At 40.0% G+C, this 18,746-nt stretch overlaps 2 protein-coding genes across 2 annotated transcripts in view; one reads left to right on the plus strand and one right to left on the minus strand.

Annotated features, from left to right (window-relative positions):
- The window catches only part of LOC129764605 (proton-associated sugar transporter A-like), a 36,882-nt gene extending 19,134 nt beyond the window's left edge, over window positions 1–17,748 (plus strand). The window contains exons 2-7 of the mRNA XM_055763849.1: window positions 15,576–16,027; window positions 16,085–16,611; window positions 16,671–16,801; window positions 16,880–17,054; window positions 17,220–17,315; window positions 17,388–17,748. Coding sequence (XP_055619824.1) covers window positions 15,576–16,027; window positions 16,085–16,611; window positions 16,671–16,801; window positions 16,880–17,054; window positions 17,220–17,315; window positions 17,388–17,519 — 1,513 coding nt within the window. The 3' untranslated portion in view covers window positions 17,520–17,748. The remainder of the gene's footprint in view (window positions 1–15,575; window positions 16,028–16,084; window positions 16,612–16,670; window positions 16,802–16,879; window positions 17,055–17,219; window positions 17,316–17,387) is intronic.
- Window positions 16,021–18,746, minus strand: part of LOC129764603 (uncharacterized) — a 33,561-nt gene continuing 30,835 nt past the window's right edge. Inside the window, exon 3 of the mRNA XM_055763831.1 lies at window positions 16,021–16,053. The gene's annotated coding sequence lies outside the window, so the exon portion shown is untranslated. The remainder of the gene's footprint in view (window positions 16,054–18,746) is intronic.

An 18,746-nucleotide genomic window follows, 5' to 3' on the forward strand; every position in this document is an offset into this window, starting at 1 on the left:
TTCGAGGCAAAAATTAATCAAAACCGTGCAATCGTTGGAACGTCTTCGTCTTCCCCCTCTGTTGTCTCCGCTCCACGTGTCAGAGTTTATCCAGAAGATGCACCTGGAACTGGCCCGTGGGTTGTTTTCCTCCGGCCAAAACCAAAAGGAAAAAACCTTAACGTGATTCAGATCATGAAAGATCTGGCCAGATACACTTCTGTATCTGAAATTCGCGGAGTTAGACCGAACAAATTGCGAGTTGTCGTGAATGACCGGAAACACGCAAACGAGATTGTTGCTGATCAACATTTCACTCTCGAATATCGAACATTTATACCCTCCCATAACGTAGAAATTGAGGGGGTGATAACTGAAACGGGTCTGACGAGCGAACAAATAAAAGCAGACGAAAAAGGCAAGTACAAGAAGCTCCCCTCAATGGAAGTGAAAATCTTGGACTGTTGCCAACTCGGGAAACTTTCCCATGATGGGGACCAAACTAAATTTACGCCGTCCGACTCGTTTCGAGTCACCTTTGCTGGTGCCGCCCTCCCTGACTACGTTATGGTGGACAAATTGAGACTACCTGTGCGACTCTTCGTGCCAAAGCCCATGACTTGCAACAAATGCAAGTCAGTTGGTCACACTTCAGATTATTGTGCCAACAAGGAGCGCTGTGCCACTTGCGGAGAGCAACATGAGGGGAAATCCTGCAGTGCGACTGAGCATAAATGTTCATATTGCGGGGGATCCCCACACGAGCTCTCAGTTTGTGAAACTTACAATAGTCGCTGGGAGAAACAGAAGCGCTCTTTAAAGGAACGCTCGAAGCGCACATTTGCGGAAATTTTATAGGGCGCTTCGCCACTGACCCAACAACAAGAACAACCAATCTCAACACACAATACCTTTTCCACGTTGCCAGTTGATGAAATGGAAGCGGACACAGCTAGCGGGGGCACACCGTTTATTTTCAAAGGGAATCCCCGGCGCAAAAATGTGACCACTCCCAAAGTTCAAGAACAAGTCCCCACGGTTATATCCTCTGTTAGCTTGCCTAAAAAATCGAGTGCAGCGGACAAGCAAAATCAGGTTCCTCGTGGCTTCCGTGGGAATATTTCATCTTCGAACAATCCAGCACTCGAGGGGACATCAAAAACCCCAACTGTCCCTATTTTTCCGTCCAGTTCAACTTCCCAATCGGGATTTATAAAGTTGTCTGACCTTTTGGATCAAATCTTCAAGTGTTTTAATCTTCCGCCTCCATCAGAACCCTTGTCATCTCAATGCTTCCAGTATTAAAGACAATTTTACAGCAATTGATGCAAACATGGCCCCTCCTTGCAATGATTATCTCTCTTGATGTCTAATTCAAATAGAGAGGTCGGAGATATCACTGTTTTACAGTGGAATTGTCGTAGTCTTATCCCTAAATTGGATACATCCAAATTTTTAGTTCATTACTTCAATTGTGATGTTTTTGCTCTGTCCGAAACTTGGCTTTCTTCGCGAGATGATATCTCTTTCCACGATTTTAATATTATACGCTTGGACCGTGATGATAGATACGGAGGGGTGCTTTTGGGGATCAATAAGTGCCACTCATTTTTTAGAATTGACCTTCCACCCATTGGAGGGATCGAAGCTGTTGCTTGTCATGCAAACATCAGAGGCAAAGACCTCTGTATTGTCAGCTTGTATTGGCCTCCGAGAGCTGCGGTTAGCCGCAAACAACTTGTTGACATGTGCTCACTCCTTCCTGAGCCACGATTGATCTTGGGAGACTTCAACTCTCACGGAACTGCCTGGGGGGAACAGTACGACGACAATCGTTCATCGTTGATATATGACCTTTGTAACAGCTTCAATATGACCGTTTTGAACACTGGGGAAACAACACGTGTACCTAAACCTCCTGCTAACCCAAGTGCTCTTGACCTCTCGCTTTGCTCGAATTCACTATCGTTAGATTGCAAGTGGAATGTAATCCAGAACCCCAACGGTAGTGATCACTTGCCAATCAAAATTTTCATCACCATTGGGTCGAATTCTTCTGAATCTATAAACATGGCATATGACCTCACAAGACACATTGACTGGAAAAAATATGCGGACGCGATTGCTCTAGCCATCAATTCCAGAGATGGTTTACCTCCATTGGAGGAGTATAACTTCATTTCTCGTTTGATCTATGACAGCGCGGTTCGCGCTCAAACGAAACCCATCCCAGGTTCCACCATTTCCCAAAGGCCTCCCAATCTATGGTGGGATAGCCAGTGTTCCAAGCTTTATGTAGAAAAATCGAATGCATTTAAAGCTTTTCGGAAACGTGGAACCCCTGAAAATTTTCAAACGTATTTAGCCCTTGAAGATCAATTTAAAAATTTAATCAAAGGGAAAAAACGTGCTTATTGGCGAAATTTCGTGGGAGGTTTGTCACGAGAAACGTCAATGAAAAAATTATGGAAAATGGCTCGAAACATGAGAAATCGCTCTTCAACGAATGAAAGCGAAGAATATTCACATCGATGGATTTTTAATTTTGCACGGAAGGTTTGTCCTGATTCCGCTCCTGTGCAAAAAATTGTTCGAGATATACCACAAGGTAGGTGCGATCTTGATTCCGAGTTTTCGATAGTAGAATTCTCTCTTGCTCTGCTTTCATGTAACAATTCTGCTCCGGGATCGGATAGAATTAAGTTCAACTTGCTGAAAAACCACCCTGATGTGGCGAAACATCGCTTGTTGAATTTATTCAATCGGTTTCTGGAGAATAATATTGTTCAAGATGATTGGAGACAAGTACGAGTTATAGCTATTCAAAAACCCGGAAAACCCGCGTCCGACTTCAATTCGTACCACCCAATAACAATGCCGTCTTGTATACGGAAATTGTTGGAGAAAATGATCTTGTTTCGCCTTGATCGATGGGTTGAAACGAATTGATCGATGGGTTGAAACGAATGGCCTACTCTCAGATACACAATATGGGTTCCGCAGGGGCAAGGGGACGAATGATTGTCTTGCGTTGCTTTCCTCAGAAATTCAAATGGCTTACGCCGAAAAAAAACAAATGGCTTCAGTATTCTTGGACATAAAGGGGGCCTTCGATTCTGTTTCAATAGAGGTTTTGTCGGACAAATTACACTTTCGGAGTCTGCCGCCTCTATTGAATAATATGTTATATAACTTGCTTTGTGAGAAACATTTGAACTTTTCTCACGGAGATTCGGCAGTAAGTCGGTTCTCTTACATGGGCCTCCCCCAGGGCTCATGTTTAAGCCCTCTTTTGTACAACTTCTATGTAAGCGACATCGACAATTGCCTTACACAAAATTGCAGCCTGAGACAACTTGCAGATGATGGAGTGGTGTCTGTCGTAAGATCAAACGAATCCGACCTGCAAGGACCCTTACAAGATACTTTGAACAATTTTTCAACCTGGGCCATTGGGCTAGGGATCGAATTCTCCACGGAGAAAACAGAGATGGTGGTTTTTTCTAGGAAGCATAGACCAGCAAAACCAAAGCTTCAACTTTTGGGTAAACCGATCACTCATGCTATGTCATTCAAGAATCTTGGGGTCTGGTTCGACTCCAAATGTACTTGGGGGCCCATATTAGGTATCTGAGTAAAAAATGCCAACAAAGAATAAACTTTCTCCGTACAATTACCGGCACCTGGTGGGGAGCCCACCCAGAAGATCTTATAATGTTGTATCGAACAACTATTCTCTCAGTGATGGAGTATGGCAGTTTCTGTTTTCAATCAGCTGCCAAAACACACCTCATTAAACTCGAGCGAATTCAGTATCTTTGTTCCGTATCGCGTTGGGATGTATGCCCTCAACGCATACCATGAGTCTCGAGGTTTTGGCAGGCCTACTCCCACTAAAAGATCGCTTCAATTTTTTATCTCTTCGGTTCTTCATCCGGTGTAAGGTCATGAACCCATTGATGATCGCAAATTTTGAGCAGCTGATCGAGCTAAATTTTCACTTCGGATTCATGAGTTCATATCATGAATTCATCTCCATGCAGGTTGATCCTTCTTCGTATATTCCCAACCGTGTTTGTTTTCCTGACTACATCAATTCCTCTGTGCATTTTGATCTGTCCATGAAACAGGATATCCATGGATATTCAGATTATCAACGATCGAGGATCGCTCCAACGATCTTCGATGAAAAGTATGGGGGTATCAATTGTGATAATATGAACTTTACTGATGGGTCCACTATAAACGAGTCCACAGGATTTGGAGTGTTCAACGAATTTGCTAGCACCTCACACATTCTTCAGAATCCATGCTCAGTGTATATTGCTGGATTGGCAGCAATTCATTGGGCGCTGGACAGCGTCGCCTCACGACCTGTTGAACACTATTACATTGTAACGGATAGTCTTAGCTCTGTCGAAGCTATCCGTTCAGTGAGGCCGGAAAAGCACTCGCCGTACTTCCTTGAGAGAATATGAGAAATTTTGAGTGCTTTATCCAGACGCTGTTATGTCATTACCTTTATCTTGGTCCCTTCACATTGCTCCATTCCGGGTAATGAGAGGGCTGACTCATTAGCAAAGGTAGGTGCAATTGAAGGCGATATTTATCAGCGTCAAATCGCCTTCAATGAGTTTTATTCTTTAGTCCGCAAAAATACCATCGCTAACTGGCAACGCAAGTGGAATGAAGATGAATTGGGCCGGAGGTTTCACTCGATTATCCCTAAGGTTAGCCTCAAACCGTGGGTCAGAAGTCTAGATTTGAGTCGGGACTTTATTCGCACCTTCTCCCGACTCATGTCCAATCACTGTTCGTTAGATGCACTACTCTTTCGTTTCAATCTTGCCAGCAGCAATCTCTGCGTTTGTGGCCAAGGTTATCACTACATCGAGCACATTGTTTGGTCGTGCGAGGTGTATCTGGTCGCCAGATCGAATTTAGAAAACTCCCTTCGGGCCCGAGGAAGACAGCCCAATGTGCCGGTGAGAGATGTGTTGGCTCGGTTAGACCTTGATTACATGTCCCATATATATGTTTTCCTTAAAGCTATAGATCTTCGTGTGTGATTGTCCCTACATCCTTACACCCTCCTTTCCTTCCTTTGCGGGTAATTCGTCGCCTTGCTATAAATAGTAGAATAAGTTGAAATGTAAATACACTATAGATATACGAATAGATTTTTGAAATGAGTGTTCATCAACATTGTTACAATTTCCTTATATCCCATCCTTCTCCTAAAAATATGTCACCCTTCTAAACTCGAGTACACCGCGAGTAATCGGTTTTCCACCTTACTAACCATAGATGTAAGAAAATTGTTTGTATATATAGTTTTAAAATTATATTTAAGAATTCGGCTCCTTTAAACTTAAGTAACTGAGCCTGTAAAAATAAACGAATTATTAAAAAAAAAATTAAATTAAACAACAATTAATTAAGCTGTTATATTCTTCGAAGAACGGAGAATGTAGTAGTATGCGAACGTAGGAAATGTGCTTTATACTTAGTGTGACCACTTTTCCACCATTTCACGTATCTATGGAAACTCAAAAAAAGTTGTTTTATCGTTGTAAAACATAGTATACAGTGATAGACCAAAAAAGCCCTCAGTACACATTTAAAAACTTTTCTCAATTTCTGAGCTATTTCATCAAAAACTACTACCGTAATTTCATAGAACTGTATATTAACTATTACTCTTCAAAGTAATTAACAAGTTTTGCCAGTTTTGCTAGATTTGGTTTACTTCCTTAAATGACTACTTTCAAATGTGCAAATATGCGATGACAAAAATAAAAGCCCACCTCCAAAAAATAAAGGGTGTGTCACATCAAATTGCATCACGGAAAAAACGCTGTAGAAATTCGCCCAGTAGACCGATCCTTTTGAAAATTTTAGACAGTAAAATAAAAACTATTAAACAACTTTTGGCATTTTCTTCTCATTCATACTTCGAGCCCAAGCCCGTATGCTCGCACCTTCTTCTTTACCCCGTCCATAAGGTTCTGTACAACGTCAGGTTGTAGTTTTTTTTTTTGAACAGAAATCCATTTTCTCTTGAAGTCCGCCTCCGATTTGACAACTTTTGGGTTCTTCTGGAGGGCCTGCTTCATAATCGTCCAATATTTATCTATTGGGCGAAGGTCCGGCGCGTTGGGCGGGTTCATTTACTTTGGCACGAAGGTGACCCCGTTGGCTTCGTACCACTCCAACACGTCCTTTGAATAGTGGCACGAAGCGAGATCCGGCCAGAAGATGGTCGGGCCCTCGTGCTGCTTCAATAGTGGTAGTAAGCGCTTCTGTAGGCACTCCTTAAGGTAAACCTGCCCGTTTACCGTGCCGGTCATCACGAAGGGGGCGCTCCGCTTTCCGCAAGAGCAGATCGCTTGCCACACCATGTACTTTTTGGCAAACTTGGATAGTTTCTGCTTGCGAATCTCCTCCGGAACGCTGAATTTGTCCTCTGCGGAGAAGAACAACAGGCCCGGCAGCTGACGAAAGTTCGCTTTGACGTAGGTTTCGTCGCCCATTATCAGGCAATGCGGCTTCGTCAGCATTTCGGTGTACAACTTCCGGGCTCGCGTCTTCCGACCATGTTTTGCCTTTCGTCGCGGTTAGGAGCCTTCTGAACCTTTTATGTACGCAGGCCCTCCCGCTGCTTGGTCCGCTGGACGAATGAACTTGACAAATTCAGCTTATTAGCGACATCCCGTACCGAACTTCTCGGATCACGTCTAAACTGCTTAACTACGCGCTTGTGATCTTTTTCACTGACGGAGCATCCATTTTTGCCGTTCTTCACCTTCCGGTCGATGGTTTGGTTCTCGAAGTATCGTTTTAGTACTCTGCTGACCATGGATTGGACGATTCCCAGCATCTTACCGATGTCCCGATGTGACAACTCCGGATTCTCTAAATGAGTGCACAGGATTAATTCACGACGCTCTTTTTCGTTCGACGACATTTTTCCAAATTTACGAAAAATTGACAGTGAAGCATGGCCAACGTGATCTATACACTCTTATCTGATTATAATCGAAAGCTGAAGATATAATTCCTAAAAATTAAATTTCTACAGCGATTTTTCCGTGATGCAATTTAATGTGACACACCCTTTAATATTGAAATCATTCAAAACCTTCGAATAACCCCTCGTTGTTACAGCAGCTAGGGCTGTGCGATATTATTTACAACCTTTCAGTGACTCAGTTGACGCGATATAAACAAAGTGTTTGTTTACGTTGGCACATAAAAATCGATTGTGGTTGTCTACACAAAGAGTTTTCAACAAAACCAAAATGGGTGGAAAAAAATCAGCTTGCAAATCCGAAATCTTGTTGTTCAGAATCAATCGCATCAGATTTCACAGCGGAAGCTTGCAGAGAAGTTCAGAATAAGCCGTGGAGCAGTCCGTGAAATTCTGCACAAGCACAAAGCTTACGGTTCGCATGCTAAAAGATCCGGAAGAGGCCTTCGGCGGAAACCGATAGCCGGACGGATCAACGAATCATCCGGGAAGTGAAGAAATCTCACGTAATTTTTGAAAGGGTTCTGTGTAACAATTGTAAACAAATCGAGTTAATGGATGCACACTAAAAGTTTTCAATCATTGAATGTACGAGGTCTGTTCGGAAAGTATCGCGATTTTCGAATTCACGTGGGTTACGTATATTCGATTTTAGATTTTTTTTTGTGGCGTTATGTTGGTACTTATGTATCTCACTTATGCTGACAAGTGCGGCAACTGCTTTTCTGACACGTGTTTTAGTTCATCTTCGATGCTTGCTTCCGGCTTTGATTTCCAGTATTTAGCTTCGAGTTGATGTATATGTTACTTAGGCCTTTTCAAAAGTTACGCGAGAAATCTCCAAAAACCATTCAGGAAAACGTCTCATTGGCGGTATCGGCCAGAACCGAAAGCCGCAGACTAGCTGGAGCATGGACTCAAGAGCATATTAACAAAAAAACGTCCGTTCATCAGCAAGAAAATTAATCTGAAACGGTTGGAACTGGCCCGGAAACATGTTAAAAAACCCACAAATTTTTGAAAGAAGGTAGTTTGGACTGACGATTCGATATTTGAGCTTTTTAACAAGAAGCGACTCGAAAGAGTATGGCGGAAGGATGATGAATAGTTCAACACCTCCAGAGCTTCCCCTTTATTCCACGCGGCGAATGAGGTGAGATGGCAAAGTTTCTCGCTTAATTTTGGAAGCCACCTTACTTTGTAGCTCCTATTTGATACTAGAGTCGATAACATATGAGGACACAACTTCAAATCTCACCTAGTGACAAACTATAGTCACCCCGTTCGTCTTCGGGAACACCGTGCCTTGAGTCTTCTCACGTCATTCGCCACGTAGAATAGGGGGGCTTGGCCGATAGTGTTTCCTAATGTCTTCAACAGGTCATTGAAGCTTCAAGAGCTTACACTAGATATTGATGTTTTTATCTTTTATTCTTTTATTGTGTGATTTGTCTTTTCTCGAACTCGGGCTTTTATACACGTTTGTTATCAAAATGTTATTCTTATAATGAATACTCAGGCAATTGTTATTTTTATTTAATACTAGCTGACCGGCAAACTTCGTCCCGCCCAAAATTTGTTTCTTGTTATCAATATCCTCAAACATTCACGTTTTCTTACTATGAGCAAGTTCATGGGTCCAATCGCAGAACTGTTCATTGATTGATCTTCTAATGGACCCCGTTGAATTCCCATCATTATAATATCAGATTATTTTCGGACACAATTCTCGTTCAAAATTTTTCAACCACTTGCAAATAACATGTTTCTCCGTTACATCGAATAAATGTTTTATACAGAAAATACGATAGAATAAAGACAGCCCTAAATCGGACAATTCTTCCTCGAGGTCTGCTCTTATCAACACATCCGGCAACCCTTTTTTTGGTATAGATAGGAGAAGATATAGGAGTGCGTTTCATCACATTAAAGTCCATTTCCAGTTTTGAACAAAGATCAATTTCGCGAGCGCAAACATCAAATGAACTAACAGCACATGTCACTATGTAATTGTAGAACATATTTGAATGTAATTTTCCTTATTTTCCCTTTTTCCTTCAAAGTTTTCCGAAAATTTTCAATTGTCATGTTTTGTTGGAATATTTTTGGTTCAAAAATATGTGTAATATTTTTATAGAACCCCTCTCCATTCCAGAGGAGGGAGGGGTGTCATACTTGTGTGACTTTCACAGTTATAACACAAGAAACGCGAATTAATTGAGAACACCCAATTTCTTGACATGTGCTTCACAAAATTCGTTGTATTTCAAAGGTATAAATGTGTTCAATTTGATGCCAAGACATATTAAACGTGCAACAACACTTACAGAATTTAAGAGGCACTGTATTTCACACGTGAATGCTGTGTTTCATTAACAGCCGACCGATATATTTTTAAATTTTATGACGAAGTTTTATACGAACGGATAATTTAATGTGGGATTTTTTTTTTGCAGTTTGTTTTTAATATTTTCAATTAACCTGACGAAGTTTTTTTTTTGAACGGATTATATTATGCAAACTAATTTTTTAAATTATATTTTTTTTTAAATTTGTATTTATGTCCTCTCTATTATGTCCGTCATGATCCTGGCGATGATGGACTATTTTTATTTTTATTTTGTTGTTTTATATTATATTAGTTAAAAAAACAAAAGTAATCTACATAAGTTTGAGCGTCGCGCGCGTAACACAGATATAAAGGATATTAAATTTCCATAATTTTGGTTTTCCATCACGCATGCACCTTGACGATACCGTGGGGAATGACCCAGAAAAAAATTGACACCTCTTTGCAACATTTTTTCAAGAAGTTTATATTGTAACAGCTGAGGAGGACCGAGATCGTGACTTCTTTGCATTTCTTCCAGAATTTCCATGTGATGTTGGAGTCAGAAAACTAACTTACATTGAAATTTTTGACGCATTAAATAAGCTCGATGTCTCGAAAGGGCCAGGTCCTGACGGAATTCCACCGGTTTTTATAAAAAATTTGGCATCTGAATTAACTCATCCACTTTTATGGCTTTTCAATACGTCATTGGAATCAGAAAGGTTCCCAAAAATATGGAAAAACTCTTTTCTTGTACCAATATCCAAATCCGGTAATCGATCCGATGTAAGAAATTATCGTGGAGTAGCAATTATTTCTTGCATTCCAAAACTCTTTGAAGCCATAATAAACCAAAAACTTTTTCAACAACTAAAGACACGAATTACGAATAAGCAACACGGTTTTTTCAAAGGACGATCAACAACAACAAATTTGCTGGAATTTGTCACATTCACTTTGAATGCAATGGATAATGGTAATCAAGTTGAAGCTCTATACACTGACTTTAGTAAGGCTTTCGATCGTGTTGAAATACCCTTACTCCTTCTTAAACTTAAAAAATAGGGATAGAAGTCAAGCTATTGAAATGGCTAGAATCATATTTGACTGACCGCACCCAAATGGTAAGATTTAATGGGAAAATTTCAAAACCAATATTTGTTACATCCGGAGTTCCTCAAGGCTCTCATTTGGGGCCACTTTTGTTCATTTTATTTGTTAATGACGTTTGCGTTTTTCTTAACAGTGTTAAGGCACTTATCTACGCAGATGATATGAAACTGTATATGGAAATAAAGAATGAAGAAGACTCTCAAACATTCAAAAATGAAGTTAACATAGTTTATAATTGGTGCACTAAGAGTTAGTTTATTACAGCTCAATGTTAGGAAATGCACTTTGATTACTTTTACAAGAAGAAGAACACCATTGAACAATGGTGTTATACTGGGTAATCAACCCATCAGTAGATGTCAACGAGTAAGAGATTTAGGTGTGATTTTAGATTCGAAACTAACTTTCGTGGATCATTATAATACAATCATCCATAGAGCAAATAATATGTTGAGCTTCATTAAACGCTTTAGTTACCATTTCCACGATCCGTACACAATAAAAACATTGTATATTACATACGTCAGATCAATTCTCGAATACTGTAGTATTGTATGGTCCCCCTACATAACTTCACACGAAGACAGAATTGAATCTGTACAATAACAATTTTTGTTATTTGCACTTCGTATGAAGCACGCTGTATGCTAATCAATATTAAAAGCCTAAAAGAACGTCAGAACTCTGCCATGATTCTATTTATTATTAATATCATATCACAACGAGTGGACTCAGAAGAAATATTAGGAAACCTTAATTTTTACGCACCGATTAGGAACCTGAGAAACCCTAACATTTTTTACATATATTATCGAAGAACGAATTATGCCAAATATAGTCCTATTAATCGTATGATGAGCCTCTGTAACGAACACAGTGAAACAATTGATGTAACCATGTCAAGATCAATGCTCAAAGACTATCTGAATAGCATAAGATATCGTTAAATTTCACTGTAATATTTGGGCAGCATATTTAGTCTACGCTGGTTTGACGAAATAAATAAATAAAAAAAAATTGATTCTTTAACTTGTTAAAATCGTCTTTTAAATTAAACGAATAAATTATCCAGCCAGCTCTCTTTAGATTTTTAGTTTTAAGTAAGTAGTTTTAAGTAGTATTAAGAATGTATCGGTCTACAATTTAGATTGACGACAATAAAAAAAAAATAATAAAGGATATTAAATTGAAAGATTTCTAAGTGCCGGTCTACAAATTTTTCGTTAAGGGAATTTTCTCGATTTCTCTGGATGAGGATATTCGTAGTCAATCCAATGCAAGGCTGGCGGTTGGGCTTGTGCTCTGGTGGACCAGTCGACTGCAAGGGCTTCGTCGGGACCGTATCGGCTCTGTTGCGAACATTACTGAGTATTGGCTTGTCATTTGACATTGCAATTTTTTGAACTTATATCTGTAAATAAAATCAGTTCGTTGTTTGCCTAACTGATTTCAATGCTGAAAAAAATAACTAAATTATCTTTTAGATAACTCGTCTTGCTCAAATCTCTGTAGGGGAAGAAGGCGGGACCATCATCATCATCATCATCATCATCATCATCATCATCATCATCATCATCATCATCATCATCATCATCATCATCATCATCATACCATCATAGAAACATTTCTCATACCCTAAAACCCTCACATCCCAATTTTTTCTTGATTAATTCTCGAGTTATGCAGAAGTTTGTGCTTCATTTGTATGGCAGCCCCCCTTAGAGAGGGGGGAGGAGTGTAATCACCATAAACCTTCACATGCTAAATTTGGTTTCATTTGCTCGAATAATTCTCCAGGAATGCAAAAATCTGTGTTTAATTTGTATGGCAGCCCCCCCTTAGAGAGGGGGGTGGAGAGTCTTACCATCATAGAAACATTTATTGCACCCTAAAACCACAATGTGACTAATTTGGTTTCATTTGATTGAATAATTCGCGAGTAATGCAGAAAGTTGTGTTTCATTTATATGCCAGCCCTCCTTTAGAGAGGGTGGAGGGGTCTCAAACTATCACGAAAACCATCCCCGGCCCCAAAAACCCCTACATACTAGTTTTCATGTTGATCGGTTCAGTAGTTTCCGAGTCCATAAGAATCAGACAGACAGACAGACAGAAATACATATATAGAAAATTGTTTTTTATTCAAATAAATTTGAGGATATCGATATCTAGTCTATACAATTTAAACAACACTGTCATAACATGAAGAAACGAGAGATTACTCAGAGGTTTTGAGTGATTTCAATATTATTGTTTTGAGGTAGGTTTATATTTTTGTCATCGCATATTTGTATACAATAAAGTCAAGTCATATAAGGGAGTAAACAAAATCTAACATAAATTGAACGGGCGGTGGGCTTGAGCGAGTAATAGTTAACAAACAATTCTATAAAATTACGGTAGTAGTTTTTGATAAAATAGTCCAGAAATTGAGAAAAGTCTCTAAACATCCAAGGTGGTCTTTTTTATGCCTATCACTGTATGCGTTTTGATCGTTCACATTGTATTTTTGATCGATACATAAGCTCTATAACTAAGTGTTCAACAGTTAAATACTGATTCTATATATCTGCCCCATTATGTCGATTGTATCTCATGAGAACAAGATCGTGTTGGAGAAGTTAGACGGACATGTTGGAAAGAACTTCAATTGTATATTTGGAAGCTCATGTTTCCCGAAACTTGAATACAGTTTCTTACAATTCAATATATCGTTTTTTCGAAATAATCGACCAAATGTTTTACCAAAAAGGATTTTTCCAATGTTTTTACTGAAATTTCAACAGACCAAAAAGTAGAACATTCTTGTCGATGCGGGTAATATGGATATATAGTGAGTGGGATATGGACAGGTTTGAAATATACGAAGCGTAGAAGTTTATCGCTCCTTTAAGGGAGTATTCGGAAATTCCGTAAGATTTGTTTAATATGCTATACATAAGAATCCCCTGGTTTGTAAATGGTTAAAATTTATGAAAAATTTAAGCGTTTCCATTTTCCCATACATTTGTTCGGTCCATTTGTGTGCTTTCCCGAACAGAGCTGTCAATAACGAGCAACTTATCGTCGACCAACGGAGGGGAAATCGTAGGATTTGATGTCTCCGTGAACGAAGGAAAAGTAGAAGAATTAAGGATAATACTTTCCTAGAGTATAAACGTGGATCTCGCTGAGGCAAACTTTCATTCGGCATCGGACTGTTGAGCAATCCAGTTCACTTTGCTTTCGCTGCGCTTCGATCTAAGATTGGACCCCTCCAGTGGTAATCCAACATGGATATCGTCGTGTGGTTTTTTCTTTTCGTTTTTCGCGTTATTCGTATCGTGTGTTTTTCATCTTTCCGCGTCATAAATTTGACGCTTCGCGTAGTGTGTGATGAGCAAGAAGAAGAGGAAGGCAGGCTCAAGCACTGCAAAAAACGAACGCATTGCCAGGGGCAATAAAATTTCGAGGCAAGCGTCATCTAATAATGCACGCGATGTTGGTGCAGTGAAAAGCGCTCGCACTGAACCGAGCCTTCGCGAGTGTGACACCGCATCGAACAATAGCGAAGTATGCGATTTCGGAGCGTCGGACGAAAATGTAAACGCTGTTACCCAGGCAGCAACCAAAATCAAGCTCCCCCGCTGGTGGTGAAGGCGGTCGCTCTTGAAAAACTCATCAGCGAATTCGCATCGAAGGGTGTTACAGCAGTGTACAAGCTGTGTGGCATACTTCAGTTTTTTCCAAGCTGTTAACATTCTTTGTTCTCCGTCATCATAAAGGCTTCGTTGCTGCCTTCGAGAATGCATCAATGCATTAAACTGACATTATGGCGAAGCAGGCGTTAAGTTTGTGCGCCAGAAAATTATTTCGGGAATACCAAGCATGTTGAATGTCTTACTCGAATTATTTGGGTTCGCGTGCCAGTCGCAAAACTGCCTTCAACTAGGATTGCATTTGCGCTAATATTGATCATAATGAAGCATTGCTACTGTTTTCGAGGTTGTTATTAACAAAAAGAGTTTATTTCGCTTGTTTAGTCACCGAGAAAGTAAATGTCGTTCTGGAATTTTGTGTGTTATTAGGTTTCGCTTGCCAGTAGCAAAACTTCCTCCACTAAGGGTGACAGCTGCGCTTCTCTCGAGCATGAGAAAGTAATGCAATTTTTTTCGAGCGCAAAAGATGAGAAGTGTTTATATTCCTAGTAGTTTCACTCACCAATGTATGGCGACTTATATAAAATAACAGTGTAGTTCTACGTTAACAATGCGGTCGTATCTTGGACACAACCTCCTATAATTTTTTTGAACCCTCTCATTTCATCAGCTCTTAACTATACTAATTATGAATAGTTTTTCTCCTTTCAATTTTTGTTTTATTGTTAATAGATAGATGAACAAATAATTATATAATGGATAGTGAAAATGTTCATTGTTTTAGTTTTACGGAGCTCGAAGAAACGTTCAAAATTTGTGTCTTTACACTAGAATACCCCCTTAACCTTTTCACTACGTAAAGCGTATATATACCCTCTCTCCAGTCTTCCACTTCTTCACAAGAGTCATTGGTCTGGCGCAACACAACGACTGACATGCGCATAGCGCGCCGTACCGGCTGATGGATTTCTCCGAGACTGAGCCGCAGTGAAAAGGTTAATTACCAACCAACCTTGGCGGTTTCATTTCCGTTTATAGACGCAGGGAATTCCTTTGGAATAGAATAAACTGACTTTACACAGCCCATCTCACTCTCACTCTCACAATTTTTTCAATGATTTAAATTTCTCACTCACAAATGAATTTACTTTTCATACACATCCAATATTGCTTTTCTGTCTACTCACAAACCGAAATATGCTCATCAGTGAATTGAATTTTGAAATTAAACCACTCCCATTGGTTAATATCGAAGCCGCAAAAACTTGATCCATACGCGGAATCATGTTGGATTTTCGGTCTTTCTTCCCCTTCTTATCTGGGGTTTAAATATTATATAATAGCATGTAGAAGAGGTTCTCATTAACAGAAATTTTAAATTCATAACTTAACTATACAAATACTATCCGTCTTACCCGCATCTCCCCTATCATTGGCAAACAAACTAACGATAATTGCTTTTCATTTCTTCCTATTACGACAGACGCAAGACCCGTTGGGAGATGATCCGACTGTCGCTGTACCAGGTGGGCGTCGAGTTTTGCTACGCCGCCGAAACGGCATTCGTGAGCCCCATCGTCCTGGCCAATGGTCTCAGCCACACCTACATGACGATGGTGTGGGCATTCGCGCCGATGCTTGGCTTCTTTCTCGCCCCGATGGTGGCCTCGCTTAGCGATCAAATCCGGTCCCGCTGGGGAAGACGAAGACCTATCCTTTTGGCGCTGGCAAGTGCCGTCATCACGGGTTTGTTGATTCTTCCTCACGGGAAGACCATTGGGCTGTTGCTGGGCGATGAAGACGTACCCGTGGATCAGATGTCCGGCTTCCGGTGGGGTATTCTCGTGACGGTGATAGCGCTGGTGCTCACCGATTTCGACGTGGAAACAAGCAGCGGGGTCGCCAGGACGTACTTTATGGATGTGTGTGTTTTAGGTATGTCTTCAGCGTTACGCGAATTTCTGGAATAATTGGATGTTCATATATTTTTAGATGATCATACCAGGATCCTGACAATGGCAATGGTCATCGGAGGGATAGGTGGTACGGTGGGCTATCTGCTGGGTGGAGTAAATTGGCTGCAGACTGATATCGGATCGGCTATCGGAAGTAACGAAGCTACTGTATTCGCAGCTGTCGTCATAGTGCTGCTACTAGGAATGTTGTCAACAGTGACCAGTTTTCGCGAGGTCTCACTTCCCCAGCTAGAGAAAGATGAAATGTTGAGGCCTATCACAAAGGCTATGTTTGAAGCGGAGAAGTGTAAGCAACTCTCAGTTTACAACATATCAAACGTTGTGAAGAATGGGGACAAACACGAACCTGCATCGATCGCGATAGAGACATCGTTAACCGATCAAGAGTTGACATTTGTTCACTTTTTTAAAAACTTGCTTCATATGCCACGATCACTTTTGATATTATATCTGACCCAACTGCTTTCCCATTTGGGCTTCCTCAGCTACTGTTTGTATTTCACGGATTTTGTGGGGAATGCCGTTTTCGGTGGTGACGTGACGGTATGTTTTGAATCACCCAAAAATGTTTTGGTTATTACTCATTCCAATCCGTTTCGTAGGCACCTGAGGGATCCTCAGAACTAGCGGTATACGAGGAAGGGGTTCGATTTGGATCACTCGGCATGGCGCTATTCACAATTTCCACAACTATCTATTCGATATTCATAGAAAAAATTACCCTCAAATTCAGGTTGGTGAAATGATGGATTAGAAAAATCTATCTCACGCATCATTTGTTTGTAATCATATTACGTTAACCCATTTTCAGTACGCGAGCCGTTCACATTGGGGGGCTGTTGATATACAGCGCTGGGATGCTGTTGATGGCTTTATTCAACGAAAAATGGATGGTGTTCTTGTGCTGCCCTGCGGTGGGCATCATGTATGCTACTATCTACACCGTTCCATTCCTTGTAATCTCTCGCTATCACGTAAAAAACTCGGTAATTCCATTCGAATAGATGAGAGAATTTTCGCATCGTTTATCCGTTAGAGTGCGAGTTCTTGGAAAAATTGCTTACTCCGATGGATGATGCGAAAGTTTAGCTTGAAAGGATACTACACTTTGCATTTTATGCTAACATGTCTCCTGTTTCCCGTTTCGATAGTTTGCAATGAAGGACGGAGCATGCATCGAGAGCGACCAGAAGCGGGGCTTCGGTGCCGATGTATCCATGTTGAGCAGTATGCTCTTCCTAGCGCAGGTGTGTATCCATTTCAAAATATTTTCACTGAATAATTAATTTAGACTTAATTTTCAATTTCCACTCTTCCAGCTTATAGTCGCTTTTGCCATTGGCAGCGTAATCGACGCGCTCGGCACCACCACTGTTGTGATTTACTCAGCCAGCATATTCTCGTTTTTCGCCGCGATTGCTGCAAGCCAGGTGCTACACATGGAGAATTAACTTTGGCTACACACAAACGGCGGACAGTGTGAATGTGACTGAATATAAGGCGGTTGAATGGAACGAAATAAAACAATTTTTTGAGCGGTATCTCATCGACTGAAATATTTCAGATCGTCTGGTTTTGTTTGCGGGAAAATCATGGAACATCATAATTTTTAATTGTAATGTGATATTTTCTCTGATTGCACCTATCTACCTCTGTATAAGACAAATAAATATTAAACAATTGTGTTGGTTTATAAATCATTTTATATCGATAGAGAAAAGCAATAATTAACTAGGCTGACCAAACGTACCGTTTTTAACGGGACAGTGCCGTTTTTTCGACCATTTTTGATGGTCCCGTCTTTTTTTCAATCTGTACCGTATTTTGAGTATAAACAAACATTATTCCTTTATAATTACTAGAGGAACTGGTACAAATTCTGCACCCCGTGGGTAATTTGGTACCCACCCGGATCTCCGGCGGTAATGAGCGCACTCTGGTGGTGAATAAAAAAAAAGGTTCTAATAATGTAGAAACAAACGTCAGATGCCAAAAATCCAAAATATCTGTGATTTTAAAAAAAAAATCAAGTTTTGTTGTTCTTGAAATCTCGAAAATTTTTCATGAGCGTCTTTTGAATAATCATTAAAAATCGAATTGTGAGCCGATTTTAAAAATTAAAGCTGATTTGGATCAAGAAATTGATGTTCTTCAACGAGTTCGAGTAAGTGTATCGAGATTTTAATCACAAATTTCATAGATTTCACTCCAAAGTGAAAATTCGGTATGCGGGTAATTTAGCACCCCAATGTAAACATAGTGTTGATGATACACTATGCTAAGTATTGCATGCCCATGCAGCAAAATTTCACTTTACTTTACTTTTTTAGTTAGAAATGAATCGAGATGAAATTTGTTCTCTTTTTCTTGCATGCTTTTTCGACAAAGTTGAATTAATTTACGTAAGATAGTGTACTTCACTTCTATTTTGTATGAAAATGTCAAAAAAATACATTTTTCATTAATTTCAGGACGATTCTTTTAACTTGATTTAAAAAAATGGGGTGCTAAATTTATACCCAGGCATCTCGGGTACTCAAATTGAGTTGCTTCACTTCTATGCTCAAAGCTCCGAGCCAAATCAAGATTTTTGAAATCGGTTTGCGGGGAAATGTCCGCAATAGATCCCTTCAGAGGCTCACGTAATATGAAGAAATTCCGAGCATTGTCAAGAGCTA

This window comes from Toxorhynchites rutilus, chromosome 2, assembly GCF_029784135.1.
Source record: "Toxorhynchites rutilus septentrionalis strain SRP chromosome 2, ASM2978413v1, whole genome shotgun sequence".
Taxonomy (NCBI): domain Eukaryota; kingdom Metazoa; phylum Arthropoda; class Insecta; order Diptera; family Culicidae; genus Toxorhynchites; species Toxorhynchites rutilus.